General features: G+C 44.4%; 1 protein-coding gene across 1 annotated transcript in view; it reads right to left on the reverse strand.

The window, feature by feature from the left end:
- The window catches only part of LOC127634607 (lethal(3)malignant brain tumor-like protein 4), an 88,718-nt gene that overhangs the window by 52,378 nt on the left and 13,859 nt on the right, over positions 1–22,481 (reverse strand). The window contains exons 2-10 of the mRNA XM_052114217.1: positions 11,093–11,187; positions 7,324–7,413; positions 7,186–7,237; positions 7,003–7,088; positions 4,604–4,708; positions 2,741–2,876; positions 2,557–2,648; positions 2,246–2,397; positions 1,078–1,154 (exon numbers count right to left, since the gene is read on the reverse strand). Coding sequence (XP_051970177.1) covers positions 1,078–1,154; positions 2,246–2,397; positions 2,557–2,648; positions 2,741–2,876; positions 4,604–4,708; positions 7,003–7,088; positions 7,186–7,237; positions 7,324–7,401 — 778 coding nt within the window. The 5' untranslated portion in view covers positions 7,402–7,413; positions 11,093–11,187. The remainder of the gene's footprint in view (positions 1–1,077; positions 1,155–2,245; positions 2,398–2,556; positions 2,649–2,740; positions 2,877–4,603; positions 4,709–7,002; positions 7,089–7,185; positions 7,238–7,323; positions 7,414–11,092; positions 11,188–22,481) is intronic.

Raw genomic sequence — 22,481 nt, forward strand, 5'->3', positions numbered from 1 at the left:
ACTTTTATATTCTGATTCAGAACAAACTTTTCTTTCAGCATCTTCATTTTTAAGTCCCTGCATCATTAAATCCCAGAGTAATGGGGCCCTCAATATGGCTCCATGTGTAAATTGTTCAATCTGACCAATTTTCAATGGTTGAAAACTAAACTTTGGTCACACTTTATAAAGCTAATTTAACTTGTCCAACAAAACAAATGTCTGAAGTACAAATAATGTTGAATCTAGAACTGTACCCTTATTTATCCACATAATATCAATCTCAAAATCTCACTGCTATTCATACTATGTAAATATAATATTATTACATTTACATTTATTCATTTGGCAGATGCTTTTATCCAAAGCGACTTACAGAAGAGGAGAACATCAGCGAATCGTCTCAAGGAGACATTTGTACAAAAGTGCCATATTACAAAGTTTCACTAGCATCAGAATGGCATTCAAAACATCTACAAGTGCAATTGATTTATTTTATTCTTTGTTTTGTTAGTGACGTTAAATGCTCTTGGAAAAGATGCGTTTTGAGTAGTTTTTTGAAGATGTTTTGGTACAACAAGGCGACGTTCCTTATTATTAAAACTTTAATCAAATTTAAATATAATAATCATTCAGCTTATTTTTTTGGATCAAATTAAGAACTTTTATACAGATCCTCACAGCACAATCCACAACATAAAGTGAGATATTGCTAAATATTATTATAATAACGGAATATGCTTTTATACAATACCAACAATTATTATTATTATTACAGTAAATATTACATAGCTATACAGAATAGTGATATATTTCTTTGCATATTTTCCATTAAACTGAACTTTATTTTGATGGAAAACTGAATAAAGAACTTTCAGTTTCGACGTGTTTTTGCCGGAAGTTTCTCAGCTCTGGAAAAGAGGTCCCATGGTCCAGTGTGATTATTAAATCACAAAACATGGTGATTTAATTGATTATATACACAAGTCTGAATATATCAGTGTAAATGTGCTGTGTGCTTCAAGGTAAACGAGTGCTCTGCTCAAGAGCGCATGATGATCATGTGTATGAGCGGCTTTACCAATTTTGGTGATTTACCCTGAGGTGCAGTGAGTGGCCGTCCGTGATCCTGACACCAGCCCACCGGGTGAATATGAGGACTGCTCGCGTCACACCTGAGGAGAGAGAGAGAGATGAGAGAGTGGTTTGTGTAGTCAGTAACATGTGAGTGAAGATCTTCATGTGTTAATCAGTGTTGAAGAGACTCTTATGATCTCTTATAGTCTGTGTGCAAGTCATGAATATTAAACGTCCAATCAGAGTCTCCGATAGTCACATACATCATTAGTATTCACAGGATCTCAGAGACATATCAGTGTTATTATCCTTTACTAAAAACTACATTAAACCCTGCATCTAACCTAATAACCATCATTATGCAAATTCTTCATTTCCATATTGATTATTGTTCTTTTACTTGTCCTGGCATAATGTATGTTAATACTCATTATTAGTTTATAGTTATATATATATATATATATATATATAGGAGTTGGAGCAGATTTGCTTGTTCAGATTATAATATCAGGTTTCAAACATCAATGTATATATATATATATATCTTAATATTCCCTATGGGGTATTTTATTGATGCATTCAGTATTGATGTATCTATGGCCACTACATTAAATAAGTTTTAATTTATTTATATTTAATTTATATGTGCATATTTATCTCTGTTTGGCCACCACATATAATTAGTTTTAATTTATGTATTTATTTTTGCATATTTATCTCCGTTTGGCCACTACATGAAATTACTTTTATAGTAATAATCAATTGTGCCAACAAATACATTTCTTTAAAAATAAATTGCTGGTTTAGATTACAATATCAGATTTCATAAATCAATTATATAAAATATAATAACACGCATTTCAATTACATTTAATTAGAATAAAACTAAATAAACATAAATTAAAAATAATCTACGTATAAATAAATAATCCTTTCATAAAGTCGTTACCACGGTTACATTCGCACAATAGGTTCAAAGGCAAATACTCTTGTACACGGATACGGCCATTAACACGCATGTGGAAATGTATCATATATCATGAATCATGTAGTAATAAACATTTCAAATAAAAGATCTTATATTTATTATATATCATGTAGTATTTCATTTCCCAATTCAATATAAAGCGGAGATGTTAATTAGCAGCGTGAGGTTGAGTTACACCGACTGAGATGAAGCGGTTCTCACCAGTAGTCGTAAGTGTCGTCCCAGTTGTCGAAATGAACCAGGAACCGATTGTCTATGATATCTGCAATGCTGGCGACACACACCAGACACAGGTTCTTCCTGTCCACCGCCTCCAACTTCATCCCCACTTCAAACATCGAGGAGTTTGTGGTCTGTATGGAGAGAGATGCATGAATTCCTTTATCAGCGTCGGCTCGTGGGAATAACGCAATAAAACACCCGGCAGGACGAGTGTCATTTGTCTGAGAGAGGAAGTGACATCACAGCCGAGACTGAGAGTGATGTCAGGAGACGCTGGTCACATGACTTACACTGCTTTGGGCTTTGAAGAGAATCTTTGGTGCAGCTTGAGTGTTACAAGACTCCAGATATTTCTCCCAGCTGAACTCGTTGGACTTGTAACCTGATGACAGAAAACACATACAGCTCTATCACAGCCCAAAGTGAAACCAAAAGCATGTGTGTATTAAAGTCACAGTATGTTCAGAATCGAACCTTTGGGTGGGTGAAGTTTATGGCCTGTTGACTCGCACCATCCTGCTGGTTTGATGTCAGGTGAGTCAGCGTTTACCCAGAAGTCATAGCACTCGGAGTAACCATCAATATGGAGCCGCAGACGAAACCCGATCACCTTCAGCGATTATTGAGAGCAGCATTTATCAAGTTATTCGAAACTACATTGAAATGCAACTCATTTTATTTAAATGTCTCAAAGACATTTTGATTATGTCAAAAATGTCATGTGGTGTAACCCAACATGCAGGTTCCCCTTCTGTTGTCATGTGACTTAAAAACATACAGAGAGGACGCCCTCATGACTGTGACTGAAGTTTGATCTTTTTTACATGTTTAAGAAAAGGAATATTTTGTTGAAGTCCGATAACCTTAAGATAACTCTTGATGTTCGTGATTTACCCTCCTATGTGTTTCCATCATTTGGATCAAATGGATCCTTTATCTGAGCAGTGAAACACCTGGTGACTTTCCTTCACTGATTCTAGAAGTCTTAATGCTCATTAAACAAAGTGACATCTTTGGTATTCTCGGTCATAAACTGACCGACCATTGAAAATTAATTTGAAAGACCAAATAACGGAGAAATATTTAATCTGTCAAATAAATCATCAATAAATCAGCCACAATGCAGAAAAACCCTGAAATTACAGGGTGAGACTCATCCTCAGTGCAAAACATATACACTCTCTCACTCTCTCTCTCACTCTCACTCGCACACACACACACACACTCTGTCGCGCACACACGCACGCGCGCACACACACACAAACACTGTCGCGCACACACGCACACACACACACACTGTTGCGCGCACACACACTCGCGCACACACGCGCACACACACACTGTCGCGCGCGCACACACACTCGCGCACACACACACACACTGTCGCTACACACACACTGCACTGCACGCACGCTGCACCTACGCACTGTCGCACGCCATCACACACACACACACACACACACACACACACACTCTGTCGCGCACACACGCACGCGCGCACACACACACAAACACTGTCGCGCACACACGCACACACACACACACTGTTGCGCGCACACACACTCGCGCACACACGCGCACACACACACTGTCGCGCGCGCACACACACTCGCGCACACACACACACACTGTCGCGCGCACACACACTCGCGCACACACGCACGCACGCGCGCACACGCACGCACTGTCGCACGCGCACACACACACACACACACACACACACACACACACACACTCGCGCACACAAACAAAGATCCCCCATTTAGCCTTAACAGACTGTAGGGGCAAGTGCTGTTAGTGAGCACCTATGAAGGCCGGAACGGTACACGAGGGGGTGGGGGGCCAGCACCACGCCCGACCGCCTTTGTCTCCCCAGTGGCGATGTTTACACACCACACTGCTTGTACCAAATGGTGCCATTTTTCAATACCATAGGAGGGCAAAAAATATGTTTAACCATTACAAATATGTTTAAGAACTTAATGATTGATGAATTAAGTTAAAGCATTTTAGCACCTTTCACTTCATGGTTACACCACTTGACATTTTTAAGGTCATTAAATACATTTATAGAAAATACATTTTTCTAATGTTTTTTTACCAAATGTATAAACCCAATACATATACAAAGATTACAAAATATTATATATAAAGACTACATTTCTACAAACTGTGTGTTTTAAACTAGATTTTTAAAAGAGATTTGCATTCGCTCGGAAAACCTTATTTCTCAATGATCAAGAAATCAAAAAAAATCCACAATTATCTCCATATATATCAATAAGTTCCCTGATTATCACATGTAACTGTGAGAGTAAATGAGAGAGTGTTTCTGACCTCTGCCACAGACAGCACACAGAACATGGACGGATGAAGCGGGTCAATCCCCTCCAGCCTCATTCCAGCTTTAAATCCATTCCGGCTTTTGGGAAACGCCTGATACTGCAAGAGCACAAATCAAAGAGTTTGAGCATAAAGATGGTTTACTGGCATTTACAGATAAATGCTTCGGCTCTGGAGTTCCTATGGAAACCGTCTCTTGTGTTTCCGAGGGGAGCAGATGTCTCCCCACATCCCTAGAGGAAGAAAGCGGCCCGAGAGAAGTGGCGCTCACAGGACACGCTAAAGGTCAACGGGCACAAACACTAACAGCTGTGTACGGTGAACGGACCTTCGGTGTGATTATCTGGAGCGATGCAGCATAATTCACAGTTTATCTTCTGTTCTTTTCTCCCTCATAGTTTATAACTGAATACACCTCAAACATCAGAAACATCACTGTGGCTGGGCGGGGTCGTGATGCTACACACCCGGCACCCTAATCAGACTAATCAAGCCTCCGAGAGAGTGTTATGGGGAGCTGTCCGACACCTTTCTCTCTGTCGCACTGCCGTCTCCAGTCAGACTTTATCCCTCTCGGAGGTTTGATTAGCCTGAACAGGGGCCGGGTGTGTAGCATCACGACCCTGCCCTTCACCCGGCCACAATCACATTAAATCAAAGAGTTTGTCGAAATTACACTGCTTTGTCACACTGCAGGAACAACAGATCTATTATAAAGACAGACTGTTCAGACTGCAGCTTTTACTTGGAAGAACAATCAGCCCAGGATTTGACATAGAAACTGGCCCAAAAGTTGTTGTTGGGGTTGTTGTCCCTATAAAGACCGATTAAAGCACATATAACGAGCCTATACTTCTGAAGGATGGTTCTCCTCTTCCTCAAACACAGATAAAAGTCTTTCAAGTGACAGAAAGACATGTCAAACTTTTTACAACAGCACCTGAGACAGTCCAGCTGCAGCGCTGATGCACAGCTCCCCCTGCAGGATGTGCATGCATGTGCATGTGCATGTGCATGTGCGTGTCACAGTGACTGCTCATGGCAAACTCTCATCAATGACACAAACCCTGATGACTCTGCAGATCTTTACTTCTGTCTGTAACAATGAAGCTCCTGCTGCAGCCACTGTGAGGAGCACGTTCACATTGTTTAAGAGTTATTTATAGTTCTTTCTTAATACAGGACAATACAATAATTAACCGCATTGAAGAAAACAGTCAAACTCACAGTTGGGTAACAACACGTACAATTCGGAGACACTATCAGACATAACAGCTGTTAATTACAGGTCCGAATTTGTGCCCAGTTGTGACTGATGAATGTGTGTGTGTGTGTGTGTGTGTGTGTGTGTGTGTGTGTGTGTGTGTGTGTGTGTGTGTGTGTGTGTGTGTGTGATGAGATGAACCCAGGAGGTTTGAGTTTGAACATTAATACACATCCACAGTGATGCAATCAAAGCAAGATTTCACACTAGATCTTTTGCTACAGACACAAGTTTATTTGATGTCACGGTTTAGCTTGTGTGAATGTGTTTTCTGAATTCAGGTGCACACTAAGGTCGCCTCAAGCTTAAAAAGGGTGTCTAGAGGGTGCTGGGTAGCTCAGTGGTAAAGACGCTGACTATCACACCTTCAGTTTGCTAGTTTGAATCCAGGGCGTGTATATTGGCCCGGTTGCTAGGGAGAGTAGGGTCACATGGGGTAACCTCCACATTATAGCGACCACGTGGTTCTCGCTCTCGGTTGGGTGTAGTGCATGTGGAGGCTTCACGGCATTCTCTGCAGCATCCACGCGCACTACGTCTCCACGGTAACGCGCTCAACAAGTCACGTGATAAGATGCGCGGATTGACGGTTTCGGACGCAACTGAGATTCGTCCTCCAGCACCCGGATTGAGGCGAGTCACTACGCCACCACGAGGACTCGGAGCACATTGGGAATTGGGATATTTACGGAATATTTTATTGAAGATTTTTGTAGAAGCAATGATTTCAACTTTTGACATTTGGATGGACATGGCGCCTCATGTCGCTGCTTTTAGAGCGAGAAGCAAGGCGACGTCCGTCTTTTCCTCATGACTTATTGTCATTTTACATAGTAAGAAACATGAGCTATTCTCTGTCTCTGGCCATTAGGTGAAACTGCACCCCTCACACTTATATTTGCAGATTTACCAAATTTTTCAACACTGAAGACACATTTCTGGAAGACCGTTGTTCATGGCCAAAAGTTGTCGAAGGGGGGTGGGGTGTGTTTATCGTCGTTCATGGCCAAAAGTAGTACAGGGGGGGGGGTGGGGTGCGGTTCGTTGTTACCAAACGGGATTACCAAACAGTCAAGGGCCCCTGGGCACTGGCCCCATTGGCCCGGTCGATAATCCGCCCTGTTTGTACCTCAGTGAAGATCTGCAGAGGAGCAGCTTCAGCTCTCTCATCCTCCAGGTACTGATCCCACGACCACTTCCTCTTCCCGCTCACGGCTGAAAAACACACAATAATCAAGAGTTTAAGCCTTTTCAAAATGCAGCCACACTCAATCTCAACCGCTGAAAGTATGCAAGAAGTTTCTTGTCTGACCTTGTGAAGTGGAAACTTTATTCTTCATTTTTGTGTCTTCTTTCGGTCGCTCCTGAGAAACGAGCATTAAATCGTTCAGTGTATTCAGACAGTGACAGTCGCACTGATGAAGGTCAGAAGAGTTTAATCGTTACTCACGCGCAGACAATAATCCTCCGATACACTTCTGGGGTTCAAACTGTGTTTCTTTCTCTTGCCGTCCTCACCCTGCATCATTAGAGATCCGCTCTGCTGACACACACACACACTGATGTTCATGAAGATGCAAACACAGAATCCATCTGAAGTCCAGTGTACAGATCTCAACAAGACATTTATAACCAATCAGAGCATGACGTAACACACAAACCACCATGAGTGATTTAACACACAATTCAACATTCCTGTCCTTTAATCATTGCGTTTATCATATATGAAAGCATAATTCAACATGGCTGACGTGATGATTTTTAGAGGCCAGAAAACTCATTTATTGACAAATTATAGTATTATTTACCATTAAGTTATCATTTAATAACATGGTAAAAACATACGAGCTACAATTATATCACAGCAGCCACTTCTAAACTGCTTTTGTGTTGTTCTCAATCATGTCGACTGTATCCGAGAGAAAGTTTGTGTTGATACGACAAAGCAATCAAAAGTTACAACATTACAAATATAATTGATCATAGTGTCCAAAAACATCTCCAAACAAATAAAAGATAATAATTGTACATAAGAACTAATTACACATGCAAACACAACAATGACTAAAGGTTTGTATAGCATGCAGACATGATTTTAGTCATGAGATTTCACAGAATGAGTTTCATTCTGTGTCATTTGAGTCATCATTGAGTCTGTGTCGTGTATTTGGCGCCATCTCCTGGTGGTCATATGTAACATTGTGCTTCATGTGGATTATCTAATGATCTATACATCTGATTATCTTGTGTGTGGACTCCATTGAAAGATAATCACAGACTCTAAATAATCATATGTGATAGTTTATGTTCCATTATTTACCATGAAAATATAAGCGAAAATGTGGCATTTAAGCAACACCAACGTTATTTTCAAAGACATATACTTAGCTGTTACTCGCTATATGTACGAGTGTAAATATTAAGGAAGCGAGCTATATAAATGAGCATAAACTCCGAAACTGGCATTTGTGAGTGCTATCAGAGCCGCTTATATGAGTCGCGAGAGAGTTTCAAACTTCTCCCGGCTGAAACACTGTCCTGCGTGGAGACGCTCACCACCACCGGCGCGAGACGCTCACCACCACCGGCGCGGAGGCGCTCGGAGACGCTCACCACCACCGGCGCGGAGACGCTCACCACCACCGGCGCGGAGGCGCTCACCACCACCGGCGCGGAGGCGCTCGGAGACGCTCACCACCACCGGCGCGGAGACGCTCACCACCACCGGCGCGGAGACGCTCACCACCACCGGCGCGGAGACGCTCACCACCACCGGCGCGGAGACGCTCACCACCACCGGCGCGGAGGCGCTACCACCACCGGCGCGAGGCGCTGGAGACGCCACCACCACCGGCGCGAGACGCTCACCACCACCGGCGCGAGACGCTCACCACCACCGGCGCGAGGCGCTCACCACCACCGGCGCGGAGGCGCTCGGAGGCGCTCACCACCACCGGCGCGGAGGCGCTCGGAGACGCTCACCACCACCGGCGCGGAGGCGCTCACCACCACCGGTGCGGAGGCGCTCGGAGACGCTCACCACCACCGGCGCGGAGGCGCTCGGAGACGCTCACCACCACCGGCGCGGAGGCGCTCGGAGACGCTCACCACCACCGGCGCGGAGGCCCTCATCATCATTTTTAATATTATATTTCAATCATTCTAATATATATAAATATTTTTAAATATCGAAAATTTTAAAACAAGATGCATTGACCTGAGCAGCATATAAGATATTTAGAGCGTTTAATGTTGAATATGAGTATATTTAGTCTTCACTGCAGTCGCAGAAGTATGAACAAGTGAAGAAATACACTTATATATAAGATACATCCTCTTAAAGCAAGACTAAATATCTTATATGCTGCTCCTCAATTAAATGTATCTTGTTTTAAGGATTTATAGACAATTTTAAATAGAAAACAAGACAACAACACTTTGTAACAAGAGGATTGTTTGCAGTTTTAATTATTTAAACAATAAAAATCAAAGTAGTTTTCTCCTTTAATTCAGTGAATGTCATTTAAAGGTATTTTTAAAAGATGATTTTGTCCTCTTTATTGATAGTAAGCACGTTTAATACAACCTTTTAAGTCAAGACACAAGCAGAATAATCATTTAAGAGCTGATGATTAATCATTAAAATAATCTCAGAATAATCGTTAGATTAATCGATTTTAAAAGTAATTGTTAGTTGCGGTGCACAAATGTTTATAATTGATCAAAACTAGGGATGTCCTGATACCACTTTTTCCACTTCCGATCCGATTCCGATATCGGAAATCTCAGTATTGGCCGATACCGATCCGATACAGTGTTGTTTTTTTACATAATCAGTTTATAATATCTTTACATTATTGTGTGGAAATAATTGGGTGTACTCTTTAATAGGCTATGTGAAGAGATAATGTGTTAACTACACATTATTTCAATATAAATGTATAGCTTAAGAAACACTTTATTATTAACTAGCATACTGGCACTCCCTGAGTTCTGATTACACGCACCTGCATATCATTAGTGGCTAATCAATGACTGCATAAATAAATACCCCGCTTTCGCACGCGCTCACACACACACACACTCTCTCTCTCTCTCTCTCTCACACACACACACTCACTTTCTCACTCTGTGCCTGTTCTCATCGATAGTATTTCTGAGACTCCAGAACTTTCTACTATGTCAATCATGTGTCTTCATTATTGCCTGCATGTATCATAAAATTGTTTTGAGTTATCTCTTTCATCACATCTATACACTGTCTGGATATTACTTACCTGCTGTTTGCCACTCTGCTTAACTGAATTTACTCACAATATTTACATCACTGTTTCAATCCTCTGCTCAATAAACCCTACAGAGTTCATATCTCTGCTGTGAGTCTCTCCATGACAGCTTTAACTTTTAAACCCTCACCCTTTTTATTCACAGTTTAATTCGCTTCTTATTTATATTCTGGTTAAATGCACCTCCAGTGCCGTTCTAAGTCCATATTATAAGTGAACCGAACTGCTGAGCATCTACATCTGAGATGTTCGTTTGTAGCGCACAAATATTGTGCACGGGTCAAGGCTATAAATAGCCGTGCGCGTGTGTGTAAAAGCACCATTCACTACCGCGCTGAAGCTGCGCGTGCAAGAACATATATGTTTACTTATTAAACACAGCCTATTGCAATTCACAGAGCTATCACGTGTCTTCAAGTGGCTTTGAATAACATGCACGAGTCATATGAACCGCTTTAATGGTGTTTTAACAGTTCTTTTATGTCATTTTTTAAGCTTGACAGTAACGAACATGACTAACACAGAGTATCGGATTTGGGTCGGGCTCGTCGGACCGATACCCGATCCGTCTAAAAACGTCAGTATCGATGCGATACCGATCTAGGTATCGGATCGGGACATCCCTAATCAAAACTGATCACTTCTGATTTATCTGCAGATTTTAAAGCACCAGTTTTGGTCATAATGTCCACATGCATTATAAAGTGGAGCTTATAAACTTTCAAACGACACCAATATTGTGTTGGTCAACACTGGATATAATATCATATATTGACAATTTTTGGGGTCCATCCGAGCTTTAGGAGTTAAACAACAAACTTCACAGCAACAGTCAAATCTTTCTCGTCTGAAGAAACAATGATGACATGATGACCTTCATTTCTATTTGAACAGATTGAAAAGTCACTATAATAAATAAATAAATGAACCTACCGCCTGATTTGTGCTGCAGCGCGTCGACCCGGTCAGGGCTTCAGCCCGCAAGCGTCCGACACAAACACATTCCTCATGTGCACTGGATCACAAACCTGTCAACAAAACACAGACAATAGACAGCAAATCAACACACTGAACAAACAGACCGCACTGGAGGAATCAACACATTCACAGGACCTGAGAGAGACCACCAACACTAGACTAATGCCACTTAAAGGCCATCTCTGAAGCAGCAAAGAATCACTGATCCGTTGGTTCGGGTCAACAGAGCAAGAAAGCATCATGTTGTGACTGAAATCAACTGTAACTCATAAAGAAGAAACTGAACAAAAGACTGCCAGATGAGGGGTGTTCAGATGTTTACAGAGGAATCCCGAGAGATGACATCAGACACGGAGCATGTGCAGAAGGTCCCTGGTGAAGCGTGTGTGTAACGGAGAACTGGAGTTAGTGGATGATGTTGTTCTTCTAAAAGCCGATTAGGGCGGTTATTGGCTGACGATTAAGTGTAAAAACAAAGCAAAAATACTGATTATTATTAATTGTGTGTTTTAGGGCTTTCACGATTAATTAATAAATTGTCATATTTCTAAAGGTGCATTTGTGAATGGAATAATACAATAGGGATTCATTATTTCCTTTCAAGGCTTTAAAATAATGTTTAAATATCAGAATATTTCAAAATATATAAAATATGTCTCTGTTTTTGGTCAACTTTAGCTTTGGTCAATTCACACTGGTGTTTTAGGAACTCATTCAAAAATTATCTAAAATATATGTTTATTTTATATCATTTATTTTCATTTATTTAGTTCAATGATTCTGTCCTAATTTCTACACTATATGTTATTTGAATGCTCTTTGATTAAAACTACACGTCCTTATTTCTTATGAAGCCTTTGAGATTTTCATTATTTGGGGCGGCTGTGGCTCTGTGTGTGTGTGTGTGTGTGTGTGTGTGTGTGTGTGTGTGTGTGTGTGTGTGTGTGTGTGTGTGTGTGTGTGTGTGTGTGTGTGTGTGTGTGTGTGTGTGTGTGTGTGTGTGTGTGTGTGTGTGTGTGTGTGTGAGAGTGTGTGTGTGTGTGTGAGTGTGTGTGTGTGAGTGTGTGTGTCAGTGTGTGTGTGTGTGTGTGTGTGTGTGTGTGTGTGAGTGTGTGTGTGTGTGTGTGTGTATGGGTCTGTGTGTGTGTATGGGTGTGTGAGTGTGTGTGTGTGTGAGTGTGTGTGTGTGTGAGTGTGTGTGTGTGTGAGTGTGTGTGTGTGTGTGTGTGTGTGTGTGTGTGTGTGTATGGGTCTGTGTGTGTATGGGTCTGTGAGTGTATGGGTCTGTGAGTGTGTGTGCGTGTGTGCGTATGGGTCTGTGTGTGTATGGGTCTGTGAGTGTATGGGTCTGTGAGTGTATGGGTCTGTGAGTGTGTGTGCGTGTGTGTGTGTGTGTATGGGTCTGTGAGTGTGTGTGAGTGTATGGGTCTGTGAGTGTATGGGTCTGTGAGTGTATGGGTCTGTAAGTGTGTGTGCGTGTGTGCGTGTGTGTGTGTATGGGTCTGTGAGTGTGTGTGAGTGTATGGGTCTGTGTGTGTATGGGTCTGTGAGTGTATGGGCCTGTGAGTGTATGGGTCTGTGAGTGTATGGGCCTGTGAGTGTATGGGTCTGTGAGTGTGTGTGAGTGTATGGGTCTGTGAGTGTGTGTGAGTGTATGGGTCTGTGAGTGCGTGTGTGCGTATGGGTCTGTGAGTGTATGGGCCTGTGAGTGTATGGGTCTGTGAGTGTATGGGCCTGTGAGTGTATGGGTCTGTGAGTGTGTGTGAGTGTATGGGTCTGTGAGTGTGTGTGAGTGTATGGGTCTGTGAGTGTATGGGTCTGTGAGTGTATGGGCCTGTGAGTGTATGGGTCTGTGAGTGTATGGGCCTGTGAGTGTATGGGTCTGTGAGTGTGTGTGAGTGTATGGGTCTGTGTGTGTATGGGTCTGTGAGTGTGTGTGAGTGTATGGGTCTGTGTGTGTATGGGTCTGTGAGTGTATGGGTCTGTGTGTGTATGGGTCTGTGTGTGTGTGTGAGTGTGTGTGTGTATGGGTCTGTGAGTGTATGGGTCTGTGAGTGTGTGTGTGTATGGGTCTGTGAGTGTATGGGTCTGTGAGTGTATGGGTCTGTGAGTGTATGGGTCTGTGAGTGTGTGTGAGTGTGTGTGTGTATGGGTCTGTGAGTGTATGGGTCTGTGAGTGTGTGTGAGTGTATGGGTCTGTGTGTGTATGGGTCTGTGAGTGTATGGGTCTGTGAGTGTATGGGTCTGTGTGTGTGTGTGAGTGTGTGTGTGTATGGGTCTGTGAGTGTATGGGTCTGTGAGTGTGTGTGTGTATGGGTCTGTGAGTGTGTGTGTGAGTGTATGGGTCTGTGTGTGTGTGCGTGTGTGTATGGGTCTGTGTGTGTGTGTGAGTGTGTGTGTGTATGGGTCTGTGAGTGTATGGGTCTGTGAGTGTGTGTGAGTGTATGGGTCTGTGTGTGTATGGGTCTGTGAGTGTATGGGTCTGTGTGTGTATGGGTCTGTGAGTGTATGGGTCTGTGAGTGTGTGTGAGTGTGTGTGTGTATGGGTCTGTGAGTGTATGGGTCTGTGAGTGTGTGTGAGTGTATGGGTCTGTGTGTGTATGGGTCTGTGTGTGTGTGTGTGTATAGGTCTGTGAGTGTGTGTGAGTGTATGGGTCTGTGAGTGTATGGGTCTGTGAGTGTATGGGTCTGTGAGTGTATGGGTCTGTGTGTATGGGTCTGTGTGTATGGGTCTGTGTGTATGGGTCTGTGTGTGTGTGTGTGTGTGTGTGTGTGTGTGTGTGTATGGGTCTGTGAGTGTATGGGTCTGTGAGTGTATGGGTCTGTGAGTGTGTGTGAGTGTATGGGTCTGTGAGTGTGTGTGTGTGTGTGTATGGGTCTGTGAGTGTGTGTGAGTGTATGGGTCTGTGAGTGTGTGTGAGTGTATGGGTCTGTGAGTGTGTGTGTGAGTGTATGGGTCTGTGAGTGTGTGTGTGTGTATGGGTCTGTGTGTGTATGGGTCTGTGAGTGTATGGGTCTGTGAGTGTATGGGTCTGTGAGTGTGTGTGCGTGTGTGCGTATGGGTCTGTGTGTGTATGGGTCTGTGAGTGTATGGGTCTGTGAGTGTATGGGTCTGTGAGTGTGTGTGCGTGTGTGTGTGTGTGTATGGGTCTGTGAGTGTGTGTGAGTGTATGGGTCTGTGAGTGTATGGGTCTGTGAGTGTATGGGTCTGTAAGTGTGTGTGCGTGTGTGCGTGTGTGTGTGTATGGGTCTGTGAGTGTGTGTGAGTGTATGGGTCTGTGTGTGTATGGGTCTGTGAGTGTATGGGTCTGTGAGTGTATGGGCCTGTGAGTGTATGGGTCTGTGAGTGTGTGTGAGTGTATGGGTCTGTGTGTGTATGGGTCTGTGAGTGTGTGTGTGTGTATGGGTCTGTGTGTGTATGGGTCTGTGAGTGTATGGGTCTGTGAGTGTATGGGTCTGTGAGTGTGTGTGAGTGTATGGGTCTGTGTGTGTATGGGTCTGTGAGTGTATGGGTCTGTGAGTGTATGGGTCTGTGAGTGTATGGGTCTGTGAGTGTGTGTGTGTATGGGTCTGTGAGTGTATGGGTCTGTGAGTGTGTGTGTGTATGGGTCTGTGAGTGTATGGGTCTGTGAGTGTGTGTGTGTATGGGTCTGTGAGTGTATGGGTCTGTGAGTGTGTGTGTGTATGGGTCTGTGAGTGTATGGGTCTGTGAGTGTATGGGTCTGTGAGTGTATGGGTCTGTGAGTGTGTGTGAGTGTGTGTGTGTATGGGTCTGTGTGTGTATGGGTCTGTGAGTGTATGGGTCTGTGTGTGTGTGTGAGTGTGTGTGTGTATGGGTCTGTGAGTGTATGGGTCTGTGAGTGTGTGTGAGTGTATGGGTCTGTGTGTGTATGGGTCTGTGAGTGTATGGGTCTGTGTGTGTATGGGTCTGTGAGTGTATGGGTCTGTGTGTGTGTGTGAGTGTGTGTGTGTATGGGTCTGTGAGTGTATGGGTCTGTGAGTGTGTGTGAGTGTATGGGTCTGTGTGTGTATGGGTCTGTGAGTGTATGGGTCTGTGTGTGTGTGTGTGTGTGTGTGTATAGGTCTGTGAGTGTGTGTGAGTGTATGGGTCTGTGAGTGTATGGGTCTGTGAGTGTATGGGTCTGTGAGTGTATGGGTCTGTGTGTATGGGTCTGTGTGTGTGTGTGTGTGTGTGTGTGTGTGTGTGTGTGTATGGGTCTGTGAGTGTATGGGTCTGTGAGTGTATGGGTCTGTGAGTGTGTGTGAGTGTATGGGTCTGTGAGTGTGTGTGAGTGTATGGGTCTGTGAGTGTGTGTGAGTGTATGGGTCTGTGAGTGTGTGTGTGTGTATGGGTCTGTGAGTGTGTGTGAGTGTATGGGTCTGTGAGTGTGTGTGTGTGTGTATGGGTCTGTGAGTGTATGGGTCTGTGAGTGTGTGTGTGTGAGTGTATGGGTCTGTGAGTGTGTGTGTGTGAGTGTATGGGTCTGTGAGTGTGTGTGTGTGTATGGGTCTGTGAGTGTGTGTGAGTGTATGGGTCTGTGAGTGTGTGTGTGTGTATGGGTCTGTGAGTGTGTGTGTGTGAGTGTATGGGTCTGTGAGTGTGTGTGTGTGAGTGTATGGGTCTGTGTGTGTGTGTGAGTGTATGGGTCTGTGAGTGTGTGTGAGTGTATGGGTCTGTGTGTGTGTGTGAGTGTATGGGTCTGTGTGTGTGTGTGAGTGTATGGGTCTGTGAGTGTGTGTGTGTGAGTGTATGGGTCTGTGAGTGTGTGTGAGTGTATGGGTCTGTGAGTGTGTGTGTGTGAGTGTATGGGTCTGTGTGTGTGTGTGAGTGTATGGGTCTGTGTGTGTGTGTGAGTGTATGGGTCTGTGAGTGTGTGTGAGTGTATGGGTCTGTGAGTGTGTGTGTGTGAGTGTATGGGTCTGTGTGTGTGTGTGAGTGTATGGGTCTGTGAGTGTGTGTGAGTGTATGGGTCTGTGTGTGTGTGTGAGTGTATGGGTCTGTGAGTGTGTGTGTGTGAGTGTATGGGTCTGTGAGTGTGTGTGTGTGAGTGTATGGGTCTGTGAGTGTGTGTGTGTGAGTGTATGGGTCTGTGTGTGTGTGTGTGTGTATGGGTCTGTGTGTGTGTGTGTGTGTGTATGGGTCTGTGTGTGTGTGTGTGTGTATGGGTCTGTGAGTGTGTGTGTGTGAGTGTATGGGTCTGTGAGTGTGTGTGTGTGTGAGTGTATGGGTCTGTGAGTGTGTGTGTGTGAGTGTATGGGTCTGTGAGTGTGTGTGAGTGTATGGGTCTGTGAGTGTGTGTGTGTGTATGGGTCTGTGTGTGTGTGTGAGTGTATGGGTCTGTGTGTGTGTGTGAGTGTATGGGTCTGTGAGTGTGTGTGAGTGTATGGGTCTGTGTGTGTGTGTGAGTGTATGGGTCTGTGAGTGTGTGTGAGTGTATGGGTCTGTGAGTGTGTGTGTGTGTATGGGTCTGTGAGTGTATGGGTCTGTGAGTGTATGGGTCTGTGAGTGTGTGTGAGTGTATGGGTCTGTGAGTGTGTGTGTGTGTATGGGTCTGTGTGTGTGTGTGAGTGTATGGGTCTGTGTGTGTGTGTGAGTGTATGGGTCTGTGTGTGTGTGTGAGTGTATGGGTCTGTGAGTGTGTGTGAGTGTATGGGTCTGTGAGTGTGTGTGTGTGAGTGTATGGGTCTGTGAGTGTGTGTGTGTGAGTGTATGGGTCTGTGAGTGTGTGTGAGTGTATGGGTCTGTGTGTGAGTGTGAGTGTATGGGTCTGTGAGTGTGTGTGTGTGTATGGGTCTGTGAGTGTGTGTGTGTGAGTGTATGGGTCTGTGAGTGTGTGTGTGTGTGAGTGTATGGGTCTGTGAGTGTGTGTGAGTGTATGGGTCTGTGTGTGTGTGTGTGTGTGTGAGTGTGTGTGTGTGAGTGTATGGGTCTGTGAGTGTATGGGTCTGTGAGTGTGTGTGTGTGTGAGTGTATGGGTCTGTGTGTGTGTGTGAGTGTATGGGTCTGTGTGTGTGTGTGTGTGTATGGGTGTGTGTGTGTGTGTGAGTGTATGGGTCTGTGAGTGTGTGTGTGTGTATGGGTCTGTGAGTGTGTGTGTGTGAGTGTATGGGTCTGTGAGTGTGTGTGTGTGTGAGTGTATGGGTCTGTGTGTGTGTGTGTGTGTGAGTGTATGGGTCTGTGAGTGTGTGTGAGTGTATGGGTCTGTGTGTGTGTGTGTGTGTGTGTAGTGTGTGTGTGTGAGTGTATGGGTCTGTGAGTGTATGGGTCTGTGAGTGTATGGGTCTGTGTGTGTGTGTATGGGTCTGTGTGTGTGTGAGTGTATGGGTCTGTGAGTGTGTGTGCGTGTATGGGTCTGTGTGTGTGTGTGTGTGTGTGTGTGTATGGGTCTGTGAGTGTGTGTGTGTGTATGGGTCTGTGTGTGTGTGTGTGTGTGTGTGTATGGGTCTGTGAGTGTATGGGTCTGTGTGTGTGTGTGAGTGTATGGGTCTGTGAGTGTGTGTGAGTGTATGGGTCTGTGAGTGTGTGTGTGTGTATGGGTCTGTGAGTGTATGGGTCTGTGAGTGTATGGGTCTGTGAGTGTGTGTGAGTGTATGGGTCTGTGAGTGTGTGTGTGTGTATGGGTCTGTGTGTGTGTGTGTGTGTGTATGGGTCTGTGAGTGTGTGTGTGTGTATGGGTCTGTGAGTGTATGGGTCTGTGTGTGTGTGTGTGTGAGTGTATGGGTCTGTGAGTGTATGGGTCTGTGTATATATAGTGTGTGTGTGTATGGGTGTGTGTGTGTGTGTGTGTGTGTATGGGTCTGTGAGTGTATGGGTCTGTGTGTGTGTGTGTGTGTGTATGGGTCTGTGAGTGTGTGTGTGTGTATGGGTCTGTGAGTGTGTGTGTGTGTATGGGTCTGTGAGTGTGTGTGTGTGTATGGGTCTGTGAGTGTGTGTGAGTGTATGGGTCTGTGTGTGTGTGTGTGTGTGTGTATGGGTCTGTGAGTGTATGGGTCTGTGTGTGTGTGTGAGTGTATGGGTCTGTGTGTGTGTGTGTGTATGGGTCTGTGAGTGTATGGGTCTGTGAGTGTGTGTGAGTGTATGGGTCTGTGAGTGTATGGGTCTGTGAGTGTATGGGTCTGTGAGTGTGTGTGAGTGTATGGGTCTGTGAGTGTATGGGTCTGTGTGTGTGTGTGTGTGTGAGTGTATGGGTCTGTGTGTGTATGGGTCTGTGAGTGTATGGGTCTGTGTGTGTGTGTGTGTGTGTGTGAGTGTATGGGTCTGTGAGTGTATGGGTCTGTGTGTGTGTGTGTGTGTGTGTGTGAGTGTATGGGTCTGTGAGTGTATGGGTCAGTGAGTGTATGGGTCTGTGTGTGTGTGTGAGTGTGTGTGAGTGTATGGGTCTGTGTGTGTATGGGTCTGTGAGTGTATGGGTCTGTGAGTGTGTGTGAGTGTATGGGTCTGTGAGTGTATGGGTCTGTGTGTGTGTGAGTGTGTGTGAGTGTATGGGTCTGTGAGTGTGTGTGAGTGTATGGGTCTGTGAGTGTATGGGTCTGTGAGTGTGTGTGAGTGTATGGGTCTGTGAGTGTGTGTGAGTGTATGGGTCTGTGAGTGTATGGGTCTGTGAGTGTGTGTGAGTGTATGGGTCTGTGAGTGTATGGGTCTGTGTGTGTGTGTGTGTGTGTGTGTGTGAGTGTATGGGTCTGTGAGTGTGTGTGAGTGTATGGGTCTGTGAGTGTATGGGTCTGTGAGTGTGTGTGAGTGTATGGGTCTGTGAGTGTGTGTGTGTGTATGGGTCTGTGAGTGTGTGTGTGTGTATGGGTCTGTGAGTGTATGGGTCTGTGTGTGTGTGTGTGTGTGTGTGTGTGTGTATGGGTCTGTGAGTGTATGGGTCTGTGAGTGTATGGGTCTGTGAGTGTGTGTGTGTGTATGGGTCTGTGAGTGTATGGGTCTGTGAGTGTGCGTGTGTATGGGTCTGTGAGTGTGTGTGTGTGTGTATGGGTCTGTGAGTGTATGGGTCTGTGTGTGTGTGTGTGTGTGTGTATGGGTCTGTGAGTGTATGGGTCTGTGAGTGTATGGGTCTGTGAGTGTGTGTGTGTGTATGGGTCTGTGAGTGTGTGTGTGTGTATGGGTCTGTGAGTGTATGGGTCTGTGAGTGTGTGTGTGTGTATGGGTCTGTGAGTGTGTGTGTGTGTATGGGTCTGTGAGTGTGTGTGTGTGTATGGGTCTGTGATGTGTGTGTGTGTGTATGGGTCTGTGAGTGTATGGGTCTGTGAGTGTATGGGTCTGTGAGTGTGTGTGTGTGTATGGGTCTGTGAGTGTATGGGTCTGTGAGTGTGTGTGTGTGTATGGGTCTGTGAGTGTGTGTGTGTGTATGGGTCTGTGAGTGTATGGGTCTGTGTGTGTGTGTGTGTGTGTGTGTATGGGTCTGTGAGTGTATGGGTCTGTGTGTGTGTGTGTGTGTGTGTGTATGGGTCTGTGAGTGTATGGGTCTGTGAGTGTATGGGTCTGTGAGTGTGTGTGTGTGTATGGGTCTGTGAGTGTATGGGTCTGTGAGTGTGTGTGTGTGTATGGGTCTGTGAGTGTATGGGTCTGTGTGTGTGTGTGTGTGTGTATGGGTCTGTGAGTGTGTGTGTGTGTATGGGTCTGTGAGTGTATGGGTCTGTGTGTGTGTGTGTGTGTGTATGGGTCTGTGAGTGTGTGTGTGTGTATGGGTCTGTGAGTGTATGGGTCTGTGTGTGTGTGTGAGTGTATGGGTCTGTGAGTGTGTGTGTGTGTATGGGTCTGTGAGTGTATGGGTCTGTGAGTGTGTGTGTGTGTATGGGTCTGTGAGTGTATGGGTCTGTGTGTGTGTGTGTGTGTGTGTGTATGGGTCTGTGAGTGTGTGTGTGTGTATGGGTCTGTGAGTGTATGGGTCTGTGTGTGTGTGTGTGTGTGTATGGGTCTGTGAGTGTGTGTGTGTGTATGGGTCTGTGAGTGTATGGGTCTGTGTGTGTGTGTGTGTGTGTATGGGTCTGTGTGTGTGTGTGAGTGTATGGGTCTGTGAGTGTATGGGTCTGTGTATATATAGTGTGTGTGTGTATGGGTGTGTGTGTGTGTGTGTGTGTGTAAGAATGGGTCACAGTGTAAAGCGCTTTGAATACCACTAAAGTAAAAAAAAAAACGGCTTACGATTGTTTAAAGTGAAGCCGGAGCATTTTGAGCCTGTTTGACAATTGTGGTGCGTCTCAGTGACGCTTGCAGTTCAACTGAATCACGTCATTTAGGGTGTGTTCACACTTGTAGTTCTTGGTCCGGACCAAAAATAAAAATGATACAGTCCTGGTTCATGTAGCGTTCACACGGCATTAACACTGAACCTGACGATACAAAACCAAAGGCATCAGGGAAAAGTCACGACCTGATTGGACAGATTTTATGACGTATATTTTTGACGGAAATTACCGAACATAATAAACAATAAAATGTGTAAAGGAGTCACAACAGCGGCAGGAATTCCTCCGTTGCACACACAGATGAAGATATGCTGTGAGGACGTCTGATGGGCGGTTCCGACGCCTGTCCCGAACTGTAACGGGCAACATCGCTCCTATGAGGAGAAGAACCAGGTGTGCTTGAGGTCACTATTAGGCAAATTACTTCCTGTTTTTGGTCCGTTTAGACGTCTATGGTCCATGTTGCGTTCATATATCAATCAGACCGCACCAGAGTTAGTTTGGAAGTGGACTGAGACCCGCTATTCATGCGGTCTCACATCTACACCTCAAATGCATTGTGGACACGTGTGTTTTTGACCACATCATATGTTATAAACGTTTAAACATTTCAGACCCCGGTTAGACCTGTATTTAGCACTGACCACATGTGATCACACGAAACGCATCTTAACACCAGGTGGAAACCGGCCCATTGAGCTGTGGTGCTCATGCGGGAAATGCAGGTTCAAACCCCACTCACTTCCTGTCCTCTAACCTTTGTCTATGAATAGGCAAAAAGGCCAAAAAGAGAGATTTAGAGGATTTAAGTAAAGCAACCCCATCTCAGTGATCACGAGATGATTTACACGGACACGCCGCGACGTAAAGCGGAGCATGTGAATGTGCTCTTTACACTTTAAACATCAGATGAGTGACAGCAGTGACGTGTCCCTCGAGTAAACAGCCATGTGACATGTTGGTCTGTGTCAGACAGATATTTATAAACTCACATCTCAAATAAAGAAGATGAATGAGTCATCTGGTGGCACGCACAGACCGCAGAAGGGGCGGCCGGAAGGATAAAAAAGGCTCTGGTTGTCTTTAATTATATGAATATCCATAATGTTTCTATTGTTTCCATTTGCACAATTACATTCTGATGGTTGAACCCTAACTGAAGCTCCTGACCCGTATCTGCATGATTTTATGCACTGCTGCCACACGATTGGCTGATCAGATAATCACATGGATACTTTTTTTTTTTTTTTATATATATAGATTTTTTCCTTGGACAGAATTTTGTTGATCTCACACACCGCTAATATTAACATAATGTTGTTTTCTGCATTATGTCATTAATATTTGTAATGATGTGGCAGAAGCATGGCACAATGGTGGCATCAAGATAGTAATATCATGCTCATTTTTGTGTAATGGCTTATTAATCTGAACAAAATCAAACTAGCTTTGACTGAATCAGACATCTCTATCAGCTCTATATGACCATATTATCCCCAAAAGACGTTTTGAATTGTTCTATGTCCTCTGAAAGCGAAGCGAACAGACACATAATAATAAAGTTGTCTACATTGAAAATGTGAGATGTGTGAAACGTGAGAGCAATTGTGTTCATTCAGAAATGTGTGTTTATCACTAATTCTCCTCCAATCACTAATTCTTCCTCTGAAGTTTGGGTAAAATGGAGATTATTGACACAATTCACTGAAATTAGGCAGTTTACTGTCATTAATTGGCAATATGGAGCAGATGCTCTTCTGATGGGACGGTAATATCGGTCCTGATGTTGCACCTGTCGCAGGTTGCCATCGGTTACGACCCGAAAGCGGATCATCATGACCCTGTTCAAGCTGATGACCTGTGAGAGACATCAGGACCGATATTACTGCAGCAAGTATTGGAGAAACGTTCAGGATCATCATGGATGTGTTTCTGATGTGTGACAGATATTAAAGAAACATTGATGCGTGTGATATCAGTGTTACATACATGACACATTCCTCATATTCAATATTATAAACATCTAAAGCATCACAACTGCATCATGTCTCGCAGATTTCTCCAGCGACTTTAACCACCGACTGAACTTGATCATCAACTCAAATTAATTTAATGTCATTTAGATTTTCTGAAGCAGTAAATGTGATCCAAG

Source organism: Xyrauchen texanus, chromosome 41 (genome assembly GCF_025860055.1).
Source record: "Xyrauchen texanus isolate HMW12.3.18 chromosome 41, RBS_HiC_50CHRs, whole genome shotgun sequence".
Lineage (NCBI taxonomy): Eukaryota > Metazoa > Chordata > Actinopteri > Cypriniformes > Catostomidae > Xyrauchen > Xyrauchen texanus.